The 20,786-nt window shown below is 31.5% G+C and overlaps 2 protein-coding genes across 3 annotated transcripts; one reads left to right on the plus strand and one right to left on the minus strand.

The window, feature by feature from the left end:
* Window positions 1-948: 948 nt before the first annotated feature.
* LOC143073434 (uncharacterized) lies at window positions 949-6,778 on the minus strand. Of its 2 annotated transcripts, XM_076248982.1 has the most exons (3): window positions 6,450-6,778; window positions 1,769-2,454; window positions 949-1,735 (listed from the first exon to the last, which is right to left on the minus strand). In XM_076248982.1, the coding sequence occupies exons 1-3, from the start codon at window positions 6,731-6,733 to the stop codon at window positions 1,122-1,124; spliced, it is 1,584 nt and encodes a 527-aa protein (XP_076105097.1). In that variant the 5' UTR covers window positions 6,734-6,778; the 3' UTR covers window positions 949-1,121. The 2 variants fall into 2 exon arrangements, with proteins under 2 accessions (XP_076105097.1, XP_076105096.1); XM_076248981.1 differs by having other exon boundaries at window positions 949-2,454.
* Window positions 6,779-6,950: 172 nt separating this feature from the next.
* LOC143073435 (uncharacterized) lies at window positions 6,951-19,187 on the plus strand. Its single transcript, XM_076248983.1, has 9 exons — window positions 6,951-7,081; window positions 9,650-9,801; window positions 10,389-10,516; window positions 11,235-11,333; window positions 13,775-13,927; window positions 14,631-14,740; window positions 15,231-15,516; window positions 17,041-17,113; window positions 18,579-19,187. The coding sequence occupies exons 1-9, from the start codon at window positions 6,987-6,989 to the stop codon at window positions 18,989-18,991; spliced, it is 1,509 nt and encodes a 502-aa protein (XP_076105098.1). The 5' UTR covers window positions 6,951-6,986; the 3' UTR covers window positions 18,992-19,187.
* The last annotated feature ends 1,599 nt before the right edge of the window (window positions 19,188-20,786 follow it).

Consider the following 20,786-nt stretch of genomic DNA (forward strand, 5'->3'; position numbering starts at 1 on the left):
ATGATCTATGCTCTAAGGTGTTAACCATCTCTTCATCATAATCATCACAATATTAATCTATGCTCTGAGGTGTTAACGATCTCTACATCATAATCTTAACAATAATAATCTTTGCTCTGAAGTATCAACTATCTTTACACCATAATCTTAACAATAATGTGAGGTGTTAACCATTTCTAAACCATAATCTTAACAATATCACTCTATGCTCGAAGGTGTTAACCATCTCTTCACCATAATCTTAATCTATGCCCTGATGTGTTAACCATAATCATAAGAATATCAATTTATGCTCTGCGATGTTAACCATCTTTACACCATCATTCTAACAACAGCAATCTATAATCTGAGGAGTTAACCATCTCTACATCATGATCTAAACAATATCAATCTTAATCTTACCTCCTATACATTTCTAGAAATTTAATTGGTTAAAAGCGTCCGCTTGGAGACAGTGTATATTTGATATTAGGTTAGTAGGGAGGCAGGGCTTGTTTTATACATGGTAAGTAGTGGAGTTACGTCCCTTTATATTCCATATTAGGTAAGAAGGGAGGCGGGACTTATTTCATACAAGGTTAGAAGTGGAGTCACGTCCCTAACATTCTTTTTCTGCCTGCACCAAGTCATTGGTTCATGTCTGTCATATTTGTTTTTCATTAGTTTCTTGTTCAGATTGATTTACATTTTTTCATGTTGGGGCCTTTTATACCCGACTATATGGTATGGAATTTTTTCATTGTTGAAGGCCTTAAAGGTGACCTATAAGGCTATAAACTTTTTAATCTTCATCCTTTGAACTCTGTTGTCTAATTGGCAATCCTACTACATCTCTTTACTTTTATATAAATCATGTTGTATGAATGGTTTCCAGCGGTACAATATGTACTACTTGAAAGAAGCTAAGATGGGAAATTGAGCCACCATGTAAATGAATTAAATAAGTAATACAATATATATATTTATCTCAGTTAATAGACAGCAGTCTACAAGGTCATGGGAAACAGCAGAAACAAGTACATGTTTTCATCATGCTTTTTGTGCCATGGAGAACTGTGAATTAAACAAAATAAAAAAATGAAACTTGTCTAATTCTATAGAATATTCATTCAGATTGTATTTTATGGGACTTTGTACAAAAAGTCTCCTTGTTCATCATAAACAGTTTTTCCTTTCTGGTAAAATGATGTTTGACGTCTCCTTGAAATTCTGCCTGGTAACATTTCCTCATTTGACTCAGTAAAAGCTCTGTTAGTATAAGGAACTTTTTCAGTCACAACTTTCCCAAAGGAATCTTGACTGTATTGTTCTAACTTTGGATTCCATTTTTGAAAACTTTTTTTACCATGGTAATTGTCAGCAAATTTCATATTTTCTTTCTGCAAATTTTTTAACTCTGAATTAACAGGTTCGGATTTATTGCTCTGTTGTAAACGTTCACCTGCAAATTTATTTTTTGGTTTTATATCAAAGTTAAAGTTGAACGACGAGTCATCTTTTGGTTGTTTATTAAATCTGTTCTGACGCTCTTTATATTCTGGCTTTGTATCAAAATTGAAATTTGAAAAACTATCATCAGTTTTTTGTTTTCTATACTTGTTGATCGTGTTAGTTTTCATGTTATTTTTTTCTTGAAATTCCTCAAACGAATCTGCAGCCCTATTCTGCCTTGCTCGACTCAGTTTATTGTTTTTATTGACAAATAAATCATCTTTAGAATTAGATATCAATCTAGGCTTCTGTTCTTTAGAATTAGATATCAATCTAGGCTTCTGTTCTTTCTTATAAGACTTTTTTTGATCTGACAAATTTAATTCAATATTGCCAGTTTGATTGACAACTTTCTCAACTTGTTCATTTTCTTGACCCTTCACTTCCATACTTTGTCTGTCTTCGGCATTGACTGGTTCAGGCAATAACACATATTTGTGATCTTGAATCTGGGTATCACCATCTACCACTCTATCATAATACATTAACATGGATGTGAAGGGTCCAATTTTTTTAGGAGGTTTCAATAGTTTACTCTCTGCAGCTATTGTTCTTCTGGTCACTACTTTTGTCAATGGTAGGTCTTTAATCCCAGCAGCACTTCCAATTTTTAAGATTTTGTCTTCCAATTCCTCTCTTTCTTCACTATCTATTGTTTCAGTGTCCACTGCTAACATTTTCTTAATATCATTAATATTCAAAAGGGCTTTATCATCATGCTTCCTAATCTCCCTTTCATCTGAAGGAATATATGTTGATTTTAAGATGCCAATGACTCCTTCCCTACTCACAGGGAAACTCTCAATGAGTTTGTCAACTGTCCACTCCTCTGGATACTCCTGGTTTAGATATCTCATTTGTTCTTTAGCTTGCCATGTTAGTACATTTTTCTCTGGAGTCTTTTTAAAGTATTTCCTTTCTATGATTTTTTTCTTCAGTTTATTCCTCTCCAATTTTTCTAATCTGTGGAATATAAAAATACTGCCTTGATATCATTTCTCTAAGTCTTACAAAAGATAAGACTGTCATGAAATTTTGTCTCATGAAGGGGAGGTTATCAACATATATCATGTTACATATTGATACCACTTAAGTGTATTATTTGAATGATAAGTATTATACATATACCACGCTTATTTAAACAATGAATCCACTGGATGAGTTTAAATATATTAATGAGTAAGGGGTGCAGGTTGATATGTTTTGTAACATCATTCAAAAGTGGCCAGGTGATTTTTTATCAATAAAAACCCAGTGGGAGAGTCGTTTCAGCCCGCTGCTTAGCTCGTGCACGAGAAAATCGATCCAGTTAGGAATACGGCACACCAGTCATGACAAAAAGTTCTTTTTCTGAATTGAGCGACTCAGGCTCTTCTTGTCAATGTATATTTGTACCTGAGGGAAACAATATTGTAATAATATTTGTTCTGCAGAAATTGTGTCATGGAATACTTTTTCCTTCTGTATTATATTTGTTCCACTGGTATTTGGAACTTATCTTATATGTTGATGAGTATAATAAATGTTCCTATATTATGCTGAAGTTTAGTTTACACCTGATTGATTATTATATAAATCAAAACAGATATTAAATGCTGATTATATTCTAAATCAAAACAGGGTTACTTTTTTTGTTTACAAGTCTAAAAGAATATAATAATATTTTTGGGTCGGAAAAAAGATATATAATATTTTTTTCAATCAGAATAACTATATATTACATAACATTTTTTCCATTTTTTTCATTTTAATGAGTGATATAAAATTGAGAATGGAAATGGGAAATGTGCCAAAGAGACAACAACCCGACCATAGAGCAGACAACAGCAGAAGGTCACCAACAGGTCTTCAATGTCTAGATGATAAAAGTCAAAATGTTATACCAGTCATAAGATAAAATTTCTACCATAATGTTTATTCCAAAGATAATTATTATGTAATAAAACATCCTATTGGAATTTGTGCTAAGTGATAAAAATTCTGAGGCATCAGTCCTTTTATTATGCTGATGGAATAAATATCCCATAACAATAATTCCAATTGGAACTTTTGTTACATAATAAATTATCTTTGGAACAAATATTATGACGAAACTTATACTCTGTGACACTCTAAGGCACATACAATTTGATTTTTTTGGGGCCTGTGAATTTTTAGAACAAAATATTCCGTTTCTTTTTTGCCATAAAATAAATCTTTAAAAAAAAGATTATCCCAACAAAATTGTATTGCAACAAAATTTTATTGCATTTATTAAATGCATTGGCAAAAATAATCCGGCTCAGGTAAAAACACTCAAGAATATTCATTTTTCTCTAAATCTATGGAAATTTATCCCTTCCCGAACCCATTGTATAAAAAAATATAATCAATGTGTGGTTGCCGGTGATCTCGAAAGATCATTGGATGATTTTAAGGGTCATAACCTTTTAAGCTAACTGAATCAATCAAAATATGCTAAGAGGTGTTAATGAAATGGACAATTCATGGAATGTGACAGGCACTCGAAGGGATTTTTGTTTAACAAAAAAGAAAATTTAGATTTTTTAATCATCAGAGAAACAGATTCTTACATAGTTACTCGTGCATTATTGGATTTATTCAATCTCGATTGTTAAATTATGAATTTTATAAAGTCCTCGCCGAGGCTCGGATTTTAAAATTGATAATTTAACTATCTTGATTGGATAAATCCGATAATCCACTTGTATCAATGTAAGACTCTATATTTCACATGGGCTTTGCTTGAGGGAAATATGATTTTTACGAGGGTCAGCAAATCTTCATATCTCCCATCAAGCAATAGGAAATGAATGTTTTATTCAACTCACGTCTATGCTTTGCTTACATAAAACATATGAACATAAAATATTACTTTGCTTTTTTTTCTTATCCACTTGTTTTTATAACTTATAATACACGACATTCGCTTTGATAAACAGGACAGATCAAAAGTTAATTTACTGTCAGTCTTTTTGTTCAACATCAAAATAAGTTTGAACACGATCATGATTTTTGCTATCACTATTTATACAAGCATTCTGTGAGTATTGCATAGCAATTTAAAGTCCCCTATCGGTTAAAAATTTATTGTAATGGAATGAAATTCTAACTTGATCTCTAACTTGTCATGGTGTTAACTACATGACATAACAAACAAACCTACAACTAAATTCTTCAAACAATTTTCTAAAGAAAAGGAAAAAATCCACAATGCCATTTATCTTAATAAAATGTCTTCTACAAATCTTTTAAAAAATAAGTTATTTTTCTTTGAACAGAAATCTAGTAATTAATAAGTACATGCATCAAAAATTTAATTTAAAGGAAAGGGCTTTGACTGAACAAGGAGAATAGCTAAACTCGTGAAAATCGAATTTGACCTATAACTTGTCATGGTGAAACAATACACCAAATATCAAATCAATATCTTCATGCATGAAAAAAAAAAAGTCTGGAAAACTGATTTGCCGGATAGACAGACAGATGGACAGAGTGCAAACTTAAGTCCCCTTCGACTTTGTAGGTAGGAGACAAAAAAAAAGAAGTTTGAAATGTTATATATACATAAACCACTCAACGTCGCATGATGCAGTCCTGACATTTTAGAAGGGAATATGATACTCAGAGGAGAATATGAAGATTTGTTCAATGACCTTGATGACACTTGGAATAGTCTCAACTAATCAAATATTTATTAAACTAGACAAAATTCTTCTGTCCCAATAATGCATATATTTCCTAATATATACATTTGCTTTTTATTGCTTTTCCTATTTTTGTCTTTAAAAAAAAATACTGTTTTGCAATAAGGAGACAGAAAGGTCGTTGATCAAAATAAAATTAGGAAATATATTCTCTTGTGTAGAGTTCTCTCATTGGCAATCATATTTTTTATATTATAGGGACAGAAGAATCTGGTCTATGATCAAACTATCAATATGTATAAACAGTGGAATAATATTCTAGGTTACACATGTAAACTATAAAATATTGTCTCCCATGAAATATTGTTAGAGCAACCTGAGACTACTATCATGACTATAACATGGTATCAGGTCCATTCGCCCTGATTGCATTGACCCTGTGGCTGTTCTCCCGGAGTTTGTTCGCCCTAAGAGTCTGTACACCCTAGGTTGGTTCGAAAATTCTCCCTTCTTTTATCAAAAAATATTCATATTAAGGGAATTAAAGTCAAATGAAAGTTATAAACTTATTCAAATAGTTATCATGGTTATATAGCGTAAACTCTATCAATTCATGAAAAAAACATGGAATAATTAAAAGTTAATGGCATGTTTTGGAGCATTTAAAATAGATCAATGACATAATATTAATTCTCACCAATAGTTGTCATCATGTTGTAATACTTGTCTTTGGTGGATTAATAATATAAACGTTTTGTTTTGATAAACTAGTCTTGCAATTTGAGTAAAAACAATGATGTACATATACATGATATACGAATTGTAAAACATAAAAATTAAAAGGAACCAACCCTTTTTAAAATGGCTGAATCTGCCCCTGGGCTTTGCTCATAATGACATTGTTAAAGGCCATATAATAACCTAAAGGTGTTAATTTCTGTGTAATTCTGGTATCATTGGCAATCATACCACATCTTTTTTTATATTTATAGGCTGGGTATTGATCTTTTTTTTTATGATGTTGTTCTGCAATTTTATTGTAGATCAATAGAATGGACCCTGGGCGAACAGGTATCAGGGCGAATGGACAATGATGGACCCTGGGCGAACGGGTATCAGTGCGAATGGACCCTGGGTGAACGGGTATCAGGGCGAATGGACCCTGGGCGAACAAGTATCAGTGCGAACAGGTACTAGGGAGAAAGTGTAAATGACCTCAAACGAACCTGGATTCTTATAACAGGAGCAACATAAAAATGTAATGGACTTTTCCTCTTCATGTAAATTTAATTTTTGGCACCCTATCTATACCTTTCTAAATCTCTCCTTATATCTGGATCCCTGAAATCTACATTGGTGATAAATTCTTCAAAATGTCTTCTGTCTGATCCTCCAACAAGATCATCAAGTGAGACATCCTCTGAAGGGTCTTCATCATCAACATCCAAAAACTCTTTGAACTCTGTGGCTGAAAGACTTGGTCTTTTTGAGTTTCCTCTGTTTCTAAGATGTCTCACACTAAATGACAAAAAGGATGGTCTATAAATAGCTGTCACTGCAGACTTTGTTGCTTTGCAGAGTGTTTGTAAAGTCATACTGAAATGACAGCATGTCAATGTTTATAATTTACAATAAAGTGCTAATTTAATGTATATGAATTTGTTTATATAATTATTATAAGTTGTGAACAGAAAAATATAAAAAAAGAACATATTTAAATCATTAAGAGATAATCATACTCATTTTAAAGAAATACATATCACAAAAATTATTATGAACTGATTAAATATGGAGATGATAATATGAAATCTGCACTTTACTACAACAATTGTTCACTTCCGGAATTTGATGCAGACTGAGATGGAAAATCAAACAGCTCTTAGTAACACTCCAATAATAAGTTCTTGTCCGATTCCAGAATATGTTCTTGACGACCTATGTAGGTCAGTCAGCAAGCTAGATTTTTCCAAGAGAAAAAATAGAAATCACATTCTTATTATTCGGTGAACATGGTGAAAAGCTTATGTCCATGTTTGCATTCCAAAAAAAATAATGATTAAATAAACACAGGCACTTGTTTCTATCCATGGGAAGATTAACTATCCATTCATTAGAAGTATATATGGAAAGTCGACCTTCCCATGGAGTGATAAACGTGCCTGTGCTATATATACTTAAATTGGCAGATCCAAATCATTGTTGATATTAAGATTCAGGATGTTATGCAATAGTTCTCAGAAAATATTCATGTACAGTTAACTAAGCATATATACCAAAACAGAGTACAAAATACATTGTATGTAAGGTTGAATTTGACCCTGTCCTGTCTGATTGGTAATGTGGCCATGGGTAATAATTATAAGACACTTTGGCACCTTGTATTTAGTGCGAGATTACTCTGACGTTTAACAGCTGTTTTGCCAGACAAGCTGGGGCTATCCCATATCACAAAGTGGATATTGGCCTGTCCAAAATAGATGGGCTGCTTCGTCGCTTCTGGTGCCAACGGCTGTCCTTGGAATTGTATAAATCAGGTATCAATTTGTTCATTTTTCATTTATCTCTTCATTTATGTACATGTAAGTTTCACCTACATGTACCTGCCACCCTTTATTTTCTCATATTTAGACAGTTTTCACAGTGACCTATATTTATATAATTCCAAGGCCGTCCGTTGGCATCAGAAGGGACGGAGCAGCACATCTATTTTGGAAGGGCCAATATCCACTTTTTGATATGGGACAAGCTCTGACATCCCACGGCCCCAGATTGTCTGGCAAAACAGCCAATGGACGTCAGAGTAATCTCAGACTACTTGTTTTAAGAGAGAACGACACCATTTTGGCATCAGGACAAAAGTTTTGGGACCTAGTCAAATAAGATCCTACATTTGTAGTTTTTGATCTTTATATTTGTCTGCCATAATATTTACTTGACATCAAGTAAGTTCTTATAACTAGCTAGCAAGCTGTTAAATTAAGAGAAAACATGGAAAATGTTTAACGTTACAAAAAGAAAAGTGATTGTTGCATGACATAAATTATTCAAGTTGCAATTTCATGGGTCAAGTGTATCAGAGCTCTAAAAAGTGACAAGGTCTATTTAATGTGAAGAAGAAAATAATAAGAAAAATTGAGCAAGGATTATTACATTTTGTTAATGGTTAACAAAAATTGCCAGCTGCCTTTTTGTTTTGAGAACCTGGGAGCCAACTTTAGAGCCAGCTAGAGTCTTGATTCTCTGTCAAAATCGAAACCATGTTCAATTTGAATTTCTTATGCACTCCAATCATATAAAATGATACACTAAGGTAGTTATGCACATGTTGCATATATGGTTTATATGCATGGACATCATTGTACATGAACAAAACATGTCATGATGTATACTTTTATTTTTCTTTGTCAGTATTTCATTGTACAGATTAAAACAAAGCATCTGTATTTCCACAAAACAGCATATTGTATGAGTTTATTTAAAAGTTTAAATGTCTCCAAATAGTGTCTAATTAATGAGACTTATACATGTTATATAAAATCTGATTTAACATTATGGAAAGAAAAAAAAAAAATAGATAGCAATATTGAAATCCTTACTCAAAATATGGCACTCTGTGGTTAACATGGTTAAAGTTTCAAAAAGCTATAATAAATTTCTTAAACTATTCTGGATTTGTACCAAACTTGGACAGATTCGAAGCTTGTTTATGATCAAAAGCTGGTACAAAAAATATATCTAATAGGAAATTTTGTAAAAATTTATTTCCTGTTTTCCATTTATCATGTTTATATAATACTTATAAATGGACTTAGTTTTCTTCCAGTTAAACATTATATAGTCTACAATTGAAGTTTTTAAAACATTTATTAAATTCATTAATTACAATTCATAATCTATAGATTTGTTTGCATATTGTATTCATTTTTTTCAAGCACAACTTTTTTCATACATTTCAAACGTTTTATTTCATTAATTGAAAATCTTTAATGCACATTCCCCTATCACACTGATAATATAGACAACAGCAAAAGTAGGTGAGACACAGGGGTCCACGGAACCCTACACATTTTTATTGTTAATCATGCCTACTGGTCAGAATCACTAGAATAGATACTGATGTAGTATCTTCATACATAGATTTATTTATGTACACCTTAGGCCAAATAAAAATATATGTGTGGTTCCAGTAACCCTACCGTCCCTACTTTTTCGGCTTAAAAATAGCCTACCCTAAAGATTTTATTGTCATTTTTCATTAAGCACTGTTAAAGTCAGAATGTTGCTTCCATAGACTCAATGTAAAAAAAAAATCCCTACCTACCTACCCTAACTTTTTTTCAGATGTAACTGGAACCACACATACTTTTTTATTTGGCTTTATGTACGTATAGAGAGTGAATACAATCAATCAATAACTGATGATTTAGACAAAGATGTTTACAAAAATAATCATTATATACATGATATATATTTCTTGTTATAAAATAATCATAATTTTTCTTTTTTTTCAGTCGTTTCATCATCAACATACCAGAAGAAGAAAGACAGGATTTGATTCGTATTTTCTTCCAGATTGAGTTAGCTCATTGGTTTTACTTAGACTTCTACTGTGCTGAGAATTCTGAACTTAAAACTTGTGGAATCAAAGATTTCTCATCTCAAGATATCCTTATACTAAGTTTCAGAAAATAACATCTTAAACTAGAAACAAGTCCGATTATAGTGTACATGTATATTGTATATGTAATAGTATATGAAATATTCATTTAAAAAAAAAAGAACAGTGAAAAACAAATACCTTGAAGATTTGTTAGGAGAATTTTTTGAAAACCACAAAATCTTATAAACACAACAATACAATTTTTCCTGAATCCATTAAAATTGGTTTATTGAAAATAAAAGAATCAGAAGTAGTTGGCTAATTGCTAATTTAGTGAATTAGCAAGAGCAAAGGTACAACTGTTACAAATATGACATTGAGGTCTGTCAAAAAGTCTGCTGTAAAAATATATACATAATACATGTAATAAGGCCTGCATATCCGTGATATTTGTACAATGGTATCTTTACAAGGAAAAAAGTTAATCTTACAAAAACTTTATACTTGATAATTTTAAACATTCAAACACACTAATTAATACAGAACAACTCAGTTACACAATTTAGATATGAAATTTTTATTAACTTTCTATAAACATTTATATTAAAGTGTAAATTGTGATGCTTTATATCTTCTTTAACTACCTGCACTATTTAATCACTGTCCTTTTTTGAGTGGACATGCTGGAGAAGTGGATAAGATTTTGGAGAACTGGAAATCCTACAAAATGAGTGTGCCAACCTATGGAGCCATTATCTTAGATCCAGAAATAAAGCATGTAAGTATCACATAGTCACATAGTATACAAATTATTATCCTAGAAGATGAGTGTGTTAACTTATGGAGCCATGATCTTGGCAAGAGTTACTGAGTTTAGAGCTTTCAAGTACTTTGTAGGAAGCTACTCAGTGGTTGAGGTGTCAGCTGTTGGTCATAGAATGTGCTCGTAATGTTTGTCAGAACTTTTCAGACAGTTACTTGGAGATAGAGTTGTTGGTTGCTCATAGAACTTATTCGATAATTGAGTTTGTCAGAACTTTGCAGAAAGTTACTCAGAGATAAAGTTGTCAGTCATATATAGAACTCACTCATTACATATAATAGAGTTTGTCAAGATCTTTTCAAAAATTTACTCAGAGATGAACTTGTCAACTATTCATCATGCTCATAAAACTTAATCAGTAATAGAGTTTGTCAAAAACTTTTCAGAAAATTACTCAACAATAAAGGGGTCAGTCATTCATTAAAACTTATTCAGTAATACAATTGGTCAGTTACTCACTAAAATGTAGCCATGATGATAACTTCGCTTTGTGTTTGCATTAGAAATATATAAATACAGTCCACAAGCAAATACTTGTTCAACTTCATTATTTGTTCATTCAAATCTCTGTGCATCTATACACTACATCTTTACAAAGTTGACAACTAATCAGTATTAAGAACTAGTATTTAATATGTGTATTATCTCTCAGAAACAATTTTACTTTTTTTAGGTTTTATTAGTACAAGGATTTTGGACCAAATCAAGTTGGGGATTTCCTAAAGGGAAAGTAAATGAGAATGAACCACCATATGATTGTGCTTGTAGAGAGGTATGTATCAATACCTAAAGCCAAGGTAATCAAGAATGACCACCATACGATTGGGCTTGTAGGGAGGTATGTATAACTCCCTAAAGCCAAGGTAAACAAGAATGAACCACCATATGATTGTGCTTGTAGAGAGGTATGTATCAATACCTAAAGACCAGGTAAACAAGAATGAACCACCATATGATTGTGCTTGTAGAGAGGTATGTATCAATACCTAAAGACCAGGTAAACAAGAATGAACCACCATATGATTGTGCTTGTAGAGAGGTATGTAAAAATACCTGAAGCCAAGGTAATCAAGAAGGACAACCATATGATTGGGCTTGTAGGGAGGTATGTAAAACTCCCTAAAGGTTGCACTTCTGTGCCACTTTAACTATGAAATTTAATTAAAAAAAAACAGAAAGTTGATCTGTACTACTATTTTATTCAAAGGTCAAAACAGAGGGCTGTGCATTACATTTTCAACATTTTTGAAATTCTAAATTAAAATTCTGTACTACCCCTATCTACATTTTGGGCCTTCCTCAGAATTCAATTGTCACCGCTACCATGTGTTTTCATACTAATAACATTTCCAAGTGATGTGTCTGTGAGATAAACATAAAGATCAAATTTGGGAACCAGTATGTAAACAAAAGAAAATATCTATGAATATTATATATACCCTTAAAAGAGGCATGGCCTGTGAAACAGCTGTATTTACATAATGCAACCTATAGACAATTGCAAGGTAAACAAGAATGAACCACCATATGATAGGAGCGTTCCAAATTATTTGTTTCAATCTGGAGAATCATCTGAAAATCAGATATAAGAAACATTGGTAAAACAAATTATATGTGAACACATAAATTACAAAAGACATTTAAATATATATACCAGGTTAAATATAGATACTATTGTAGCAAATTTACCTTACGATATCGGGATATGGGTATTTAGTCGGATCTTAACACGTACTTGTGAATTGTTTAAAACCGGTTTTAACGAAGAAATGTCGAAATGTTCAGAACTTAATTAAATCTGTTTTGGGGTAAGATGGTGCAAGCATACGATTTTTATTGCGTCTTACACTTTGAGAAGCCAATAATCTTTAGCTACTTTATTTAGATATTGTGTAAAAACGTTAATTATGAGCTATGAAAGTCAAGTGGCTCAAGCATTTTACTGAGGAAGTTTTAAAAAAATGCAAAAAAATATTTTAACAGTGGGTTAGATTTCATTAGTCTTTACTATCTATAGATTAACAACTTTTGGTTATATTTATAATTTAGAATCATCATTGAAGGTGGAGCGCGATTGCACAGTTAATTAATTATATTGATGTGCCATTTGTATGCAAGACATTCCGTTGTATTATGTGCCAATTCGAAAAAGTTATGCGAGTATTGTCTCCCTTTAACAGGTTCATTATTTTATAATTAAGTTTAGGTTTCTGATATAAATTTGAATAGTTACAAAATGTATCAATTCAATATATTTCAGTTTTTGTTATTGGTGTATCAAAAACATTGTTGTACGAATATAATTTCATAAATTTGAAACGTTTAAAATGATTACATACCAATATAAAGAACCGTCCATCATTTTTTAAAAAGACTAGGATTGAAATTTGTATTATTTATCTTCCCTTCATGATAGATTGATTGGGAAATGAACCAGAGTTATCTAAAGGTAATCACAGAGAGGGACTAGCAAGCAATTTTTAATTGTAGCTTATTTAACGTTAAAACAACTTCCCACTATAAACAAATGTTACTTTATACAAATATAAGGACCTTGTTAGCTAAATCTACAAATTTTATTAGATATTATGAATTTTTATTACAATAGATTAATATGCTAACTATTGTAGTCTGGGGTAGTCTACAGCAAATGTAATTTATTATAACAAACAATGATTTGGACAAAATACAAAAACATACAATAAAATAAAATAAAATAGAGTTGTCCAGTTTTTGTGATGATATGAATGAAACTTTTCAAAACTTTAAACTAAGCATGTAATAGCTATATCCATTCTGGTACACATGTACATATGGCATGCAGCTGTGAAATACTTTCTACATATAATCAACTGTGGTTCTGTAATATTCAGGGGATTGTTGATACAAATCAGTCATCAATAGATATAAAAAGGTGTGGTATGAGTGCCAATGAGACAACTCTCCATCCATGTCACAATTTATAAAAGTTAACCATTATAGGTCAAAGTACAATCTTGAAAATTCTTCAACACAGAGCCGTGTCTCATACTGAACAGCAAGCTATAAAGGGACTTAAAAAATACTATTGTAAAACCATTAAAACAGGAAACACAATAGTCTAATCTATATAAAAATTACGATCAACAAGAAACACTTATGAACCACATCAACAAATGACTGAACATCAGGTTCCAAAGCCTGAAGATTTATTTATTTATTTTTGATTTTCAGGTGTTAGAGGAAACAGGGTTTGACATCACCAAATTGATAGACAGAAATGAATATTTAGAAAATCATTTCAACGATCAGCTGACCAGACTATATATAGTACCAGGAGTTCCCCTTGATACCAAATTTAAACCAAAGACCAGGAAGGAAATAAAGGTGAGTGTAGTTTACTCTAGAACCTATTTTTGTGATTAAGTTTCGTAATTGTCTTACGCCAGTTAGTCACAAGCTTTTACCTTTTGCCCTTTTCTTGTCCATGTTTTAAATCTTCCATTTATAGAAAATTAACATGAGGGGATATTTTCTCAATTTTATCTGAATTCCAAAATTTTCAAAAAAGCCTCTTGTGGAAATTTCCTATTTTACAGTTAAAGTAGAGTTTGCAGTGGTTCTCTTTAGAAGTTGTAAACAAAGGCAACAGTAGTATGCCCCTGTTCAATAGTCATAAATCAATTTAACTGGGTCACAAAACTTGGTCACAAACCAAACCTAGAGAAACACATCAACTATACAAGGAAAACAACAGAACACTGAAGTGCTACAAAAACAAATGCCAACATACATAAAAACGAACTATTTGATTACAACTGCAATATTCCTGATTTGGTACAGGACATTTTAAGAAACTCCCACTTATATGGCAATATTAAAAATACTGCAAATATGAAGTCATTGTAAACAATGTAAACATTGAACATATTAGTATTTAAGGCTTTACAGTGAATTTGTAGACATTGAATGGGTTGACATTTCAGACTTTCAGTGGTTCTTAAAAGAATTCGTTAACATTGAACATGTTTATTTTTCAGAGTTTCCACTGTTTCCCTATATACTAACATTGAACATGTTTATATTTCAGAGTTTACAGTGGTTCCCTATGGATGCATTACCTGCACATAAAAGAGATATGACACCAAAGATGTTAAACATGACACCAAATAATTTCTTTATGGTTATTCCTTTTGTAAAGTAAGTTTTGGTAGCTTTATAGTTGGATATTCTTGTGGTCTTTTATTAACATACAATTGAATATAAGAGACCAAAAATATTGAAGACTGTGTCTTATGAACATGATAAAAAGATATAAATTTTGAATTAATAAAATCAAAAAAACTTTATAAAAACTGAATATTTCAGCCACTTTCATGCTTGAAGAAATTTTTTAAGACATATATATATTTATAGTGGTTGAATTACGATGTATATGAAATAAATGACGAATGTATAATCTCTTGCATTTCATTTATAATGTAATTAATCATTTGGATCTGACATTTAGTTGTACTTGAACTTGTTATTTTTGTAAAGCTAGATCTGATTGAAAGGAAAATGAACAGCATTTTGTAAAACCCTAAGAAAGAGAGAACACATTTTTGATGTGATACTTTATATAAAGTCCTAATTGTTTGCATAACTTATTTCAATGATTTTTGTATTTTGTTTAATTTCCCTCCCTCAGAAATATAAGAAAATGGATCAGAAATAAAGTGTACCCACAAGAAACAGATTCAGATCCACAAGGCCATATCAATCTACAAAAACAGATGAAAAACAAAGAAAGAGAGAATAAAAAACTTAAACTACAGCAGTATTTTGCTCAGCAGTGCCAACAGGAATACCAAGAATTATATCCTCTGAAAGAGGGTCCACAGAACAGTACAAGATCAGTATCTCCTAGGAAAGACACATTTTATAAATCTAGACAACAACTGTCACCTGTTCAACAAAAAACACCTAAACTATTGGTTAGTATATAGCGTAACATCTATAAACACTATATTACTTAAGATTGTTAACAGGAAGGACAGAATAAGCCACCTATTCAACAGAAAACAACTGAATTATAAGTAAGAATATGGAGATATATCTTCTCAAAAATAGTATGAGGAAAGATAAATTTGATTAATCTAGACAGTAAGGGTCACCTGGTCAACTAAAACACCATAAATTAATGGGAAGTATATACTAGAGTTATATTGCTAAAAGATGGTGAACAGGTGAAGATAAATTTTATAAATCCAGAGAGCAAGGGTCGCCTTTTCAACTGAAAACACCTTAACAATTGGTTAGTATATTAAATTATATTTGGGAAGTATATAATAGAGTTATATCCCCTAAAAGATTGTCAGCATAAAAGATAAATTCTTTAAATTTAGAGAGATAACCTTTTTACAGATAACCTTTTCAACAGAAAAATTATAAATTATTGGTTTTAATAGTATATGGTGTTATATCCACAAAAAGTGGATTTTTGAGACTCATTTCAGTCATTGTAGCAATGAATAGAACAGTTGTTTTGGACACCTTTTAGTGCCTATAGTGTAAATTCTATTCTATGGAACCATGAATAAATAGAAAACCACTGAATGATGTTTGGGACCTATGTTAGTCCCTGTAGTGTGGTTCTTGACTAAAAAACCATCAATAAATAGAGCATTGTTGATTCATGGGAAACCTTTTATCCCTGTTGTGTAGTTGTATGAAATAGAACCCTTAATCATGTTAATGTAAAAAACATCATTTTAATTTTAATTTTAAAGGAGATGGTTATACTGTTTTGCCCCCTTCTCCATTTGTCCCATGTAATTTTGTCCCATTTTTCTCAAGAACCATAGATCAGAGATTCCTGAAATTGTAAACAAGCTATACAGTATGATAATTTTCAGATTCATCTTGTATCATCTTCATATTCAATAAATACTTATTTATTTCGAAAATATTATGGCCTTGTATGAGATTTTCAATGCAATTTTTTAGGTAAAAAAAATTCAGAATTCTGTTATCATGCTTATATTTGAAGCAATTTTTCCATTGTTAACTGAGGTCATAATAATTCAGTGGTATTATTTGTAAACAGTAGCTCACAATTCTTCTTGTTAAGTCCATCTAGTGTACCGTAGTTCTATACTACGAAATCCTTATTGAATTGAACATTATTGATTCATGGGACACCTTTTAGTCTATATATTGTAAATTGTATACTATGGATCCTCAAGAGAAGACCATTGCTTTTGGGGTGTCATTTAAGCCCCTGTACTTGTGTAAATTAAATCTGTGGAACCCTCAATAAATACAACAGCCCTATGACTGCAGATCGTTGAAAATACCTGTTACACAAGTTACTTAAAATTATGTAGAATGCTAATATATTGGTAAGGATTTTAAAGACCAAAGTTACAGCACAAACATTTGTTTGCATCAAGTGTTTACAGAAACAAGGTCATGGAATCCACTTCATGAGAGATTATAAAATAAAACATTTTTTCCAGAACCGAGATGGTACAATATCAGGAGGAGGAGGTACACCAAGAAGAAGTTTAGCAAGTCAGTTTGATAATCAGGGTAACTATTATCTTTATTTCTATAATGCTTGAAAAGAAATGTGAATAAAAAACAGCATTGACTTTTGAGTGTATGAAAGAAAATTTGGCTATATATACACAAGGCACTATATTACATAAAGTTTAATTGCTTGTCTGTTCGTGAATATTGTAACGATTTCACCCCTTAAACTGAGTGGTTAAGTTTGATTGAATGAGGAGGCTCGATCGAACATAATTTGCATGGATCCTTTGAGTTGATTTGCCATAATAGTCTATAATGATTTCATCTCTGCTAAAATGAAAGTAGATTTCCAGAAAACCTCTCTCATATCGTATTTATAGAAAGTTGAATTAGTGGAAAGAAAGCTGACGGGATTTTCCTATAAGTTGAAGGTCGTCTTCTTCTTCTTCAAAACAAACAATTACCATGTGTAAGAAGGTTTAGTTTTCTTAAAAACATTCAAAACCTTCACACTAAATTATAAGGACATCAAGACAGCTGAATTCCGACTGCTCTTGCAGGCAGTGAGAATAAATCTAAAGTTCGTTTCGTCAGCCTTCTATTTATAATTTTCCGGTCAATGGATCGACCAATCAAAAGGTTTGTTATGTTCACAGGCAATCTCATGTCACAGACCGCCAATACACAAATAAATATGCTTCTCTTGTAAATAAACTATGGCACTGCTGGGATTTAGATGATTACGGCTAAAACACTAGTTATTACATAAAGAAAACAAATAAGCAAATAAGGTAAACACATTACCACTTCATGTATCATAAAAATACATGCCAACCAACCATGAATATTCTGTACAAGGTGACATTCCATCGTAAAAATAGCGATGCGAAAACGTAAACAAAAACAGCTGATTCGTAAAATTACTACTATAGACTATGTATGGACAGCACGAGTTCCATTAATTTAATAATACAATCACTAAATCGTAAAAATATTTATGACATGTGACCATTTTCTTGCACTTTAAACCTGTGCTGTCAACTTTCTGACCATAAAGTCTTGCTATATAAGATGAGACACTCTTATTCACTAATAATTTAATATCTATTTGTATTTGTTTATATATACTACCTTTATCTATAAGGGTTGTATTTGGTACATGGATATAATTTAAGGTTAAAGGGAGTAACACCTACATAAGATCTTAGTTCTTTGTAAAGACCAGTAGATAATTACTTTATATTCGGACGAACTGAATGAGGGAGAAGATGAACAAATACAGATTATCCCAGATTGTTTAATACTATTGAAGCAACTAAGAATGTTTGTTACATTTTCTACACCTGCTTTTAAAATAATTTAAAAACAAATATCTGTTATTCTGGTTCATGCAAAATAAAGATGAACAAATATATGACGGCACAATATTCCTGAAAATGGGTGAATTTACTGGATTAAACAATAATAAAAAAAAGTATTTACCAGGTTTGTTTTGAAGTGTAATTTTGAGTTATATTTACAGGTTCAACTTCCAAAGAAAGACCAGACTATAGACAGCCACAAGAAAAATCTGACTTTTTTAACAGAATGTCAGGGAATCCCGAAACTCCTTTAGAAGCTCAGGACAGAACAGAATTCTCAAATCGTCCTACAAAAGATAATCAAAAACGTTACGACAGAGCTAACCAGAATAGACCAACATATAACAAACAATTATATGAAAAGACGGGGAATCCGTTACAGGATAGACAGAGACAAGCCCACAATAGTCCCAGGGTGAAACCTCATCATACAGATAAAAATAGATCTACTTTTACAAAACCTTATGTTCAAGATAAGAAATTTGTCCCTATAACTGACCCAGATGGGCTTGGTTCAGAATCATGGCTGAACTTTAAACTTGATATTGATGCCGTTATGTCTTGTTTAGCATGATGTGAAGTAATATTTGAGTTAGCCATTCTATGTGGATGAATTCTTGTGGTAAACTTCATATTGATGGAGTTAATGTGTCAAGCTAAGTAGTATTTGTAGTTTTTGTAACTCATAATGTGATGAAATGTAAAGTGCTCGTTATTATACTGTTACTGTAGTAAAAATATAAAATACACACAATTGTTAATATCATTGATGAACTGTTGCTATTCATTTTTTGAGAATTTTAACGCATCTTAAGTAATATTTGGAAAAGGTTACACAAAACAATTGACAAGTGTTTACAATACTTGCTAAGCACCAAAACCGTAGACTCATATGGAAGACATTCAGTTTGCCTCAACCAATGTTATGAAACTTATACACATTGGTTTTTTTTACCACAAACATAGACATAGTTTGAATTTGGGTACTAAGCATCACTTGACCACTTGTGTTATGTGACTTATGTCCCTTTATAATGTATCCAGTTTAATGCTGTAGTCCTTTAAAGTAAATAAAATGTTCAGCATACTCATGGATGATCCTGTCTATACGATTTTTTGACCCACTGAAATCTGTTTTTATGTCAATAACAGTTTTTTCGTTTAGTTTAATATTCCAAGAGCTGAAAATAAGGTTTATTTATTGAATGCAATATTAATTTCCCTTGGAAAGTAATTCAAAATACATTTGTGTTATGATGTGGTCACTACATGCATGGTTAGATTTGTTTTTAGAATCGCACACAGTGTTCTCCCCAGAAATTTTGGATAGCATCACATTTGATGTAAAAAAATTAACTGGATTTTTTTCAATGTCATTTGTAGCGTCGCAGTGAAAAATCGTTTCCATCTTTGAAATTCCGTTATGCAAAACATAGATTTTGAATTGTTTTATAATTTTGTGATTGCATTTTTTTCCATGTCAAAATTGACAAGTGCAGACCACGTGGTATTAGTCATGGCACAAGTGTCAGCTTGGGGTATTCACTCCAAACAGTTATCCCCCAAAGGGCAATTAACACCTATTTAATCACTTTTAATTGCCTCTATTGTCCGACTTGAAGGGACTACAATTAAAGGTGATAATTTTTATAATGATAAGAGGTAATTAGATGAAAGTTCAAAATTATGGACATGGATTTACGATATTGAAACAAGAAAAATAGCATCTTCAAAATAATTATAGCATCACGGGGAAAAATATAGCGTCACGCAACGCTAAAACGTCCTGGGGAGAACACTGACATATTATGGCATGAACAAATTGAGCATGCCTAATGAATTTATATATTAATTTTAGATGACTGTGTAAAATGATCTTACAAATTACTGCTATTTCCCTTTTATAATTCTCTAGAAAGCAACTGTGGGTTATAATATTTGAAGACATCTAGTTTACTATATGTACATTTCATGCTTTTGCAAATATTTGATATTGGAGATGTAACATAAGAAACAAGTGCTGGTTATATCATATTTTTTAAATGAATAAAGATCAAAATAAATAAAACCTGAAAAATAACCTTAAAAAAAAAAAGTTTATTTTATCATGTCTACATGTACTTCTTTCACATTCCAGTTGAGCTATATTGGTTTGTACATTTAATCCTTGAACTTAGTTTAAAGTTCATTTTAACTATTGTAGCATACATTTTACCTGTATTGACTGAGGCACTTAAAAAAAAACTCTAATCATCGCTGATTATTTACTTAAAATGTGTTGTCTTTAATTGCTTACATTCACATCATATGAACCTTGGTGCCAAGTTGGTGGATAGTTGTCTCATTGGCAATCATACCACATCTCCTTA

The sequence above is a fragment of the Mytilus galloprovincialis genome, chromosome 4 (assembly GCF_965363235.1).
Source record: "Mytilus galloprovincialis chromosome 4, xbMytGall1.hap1.1, whole genome shotgun sequence".
NCBI lineage: Eukaryota > Metazoa > Mollusca > Bivalvia > Mytilida > Mytilidae > Mytilus > Mytilus galloprovincialis.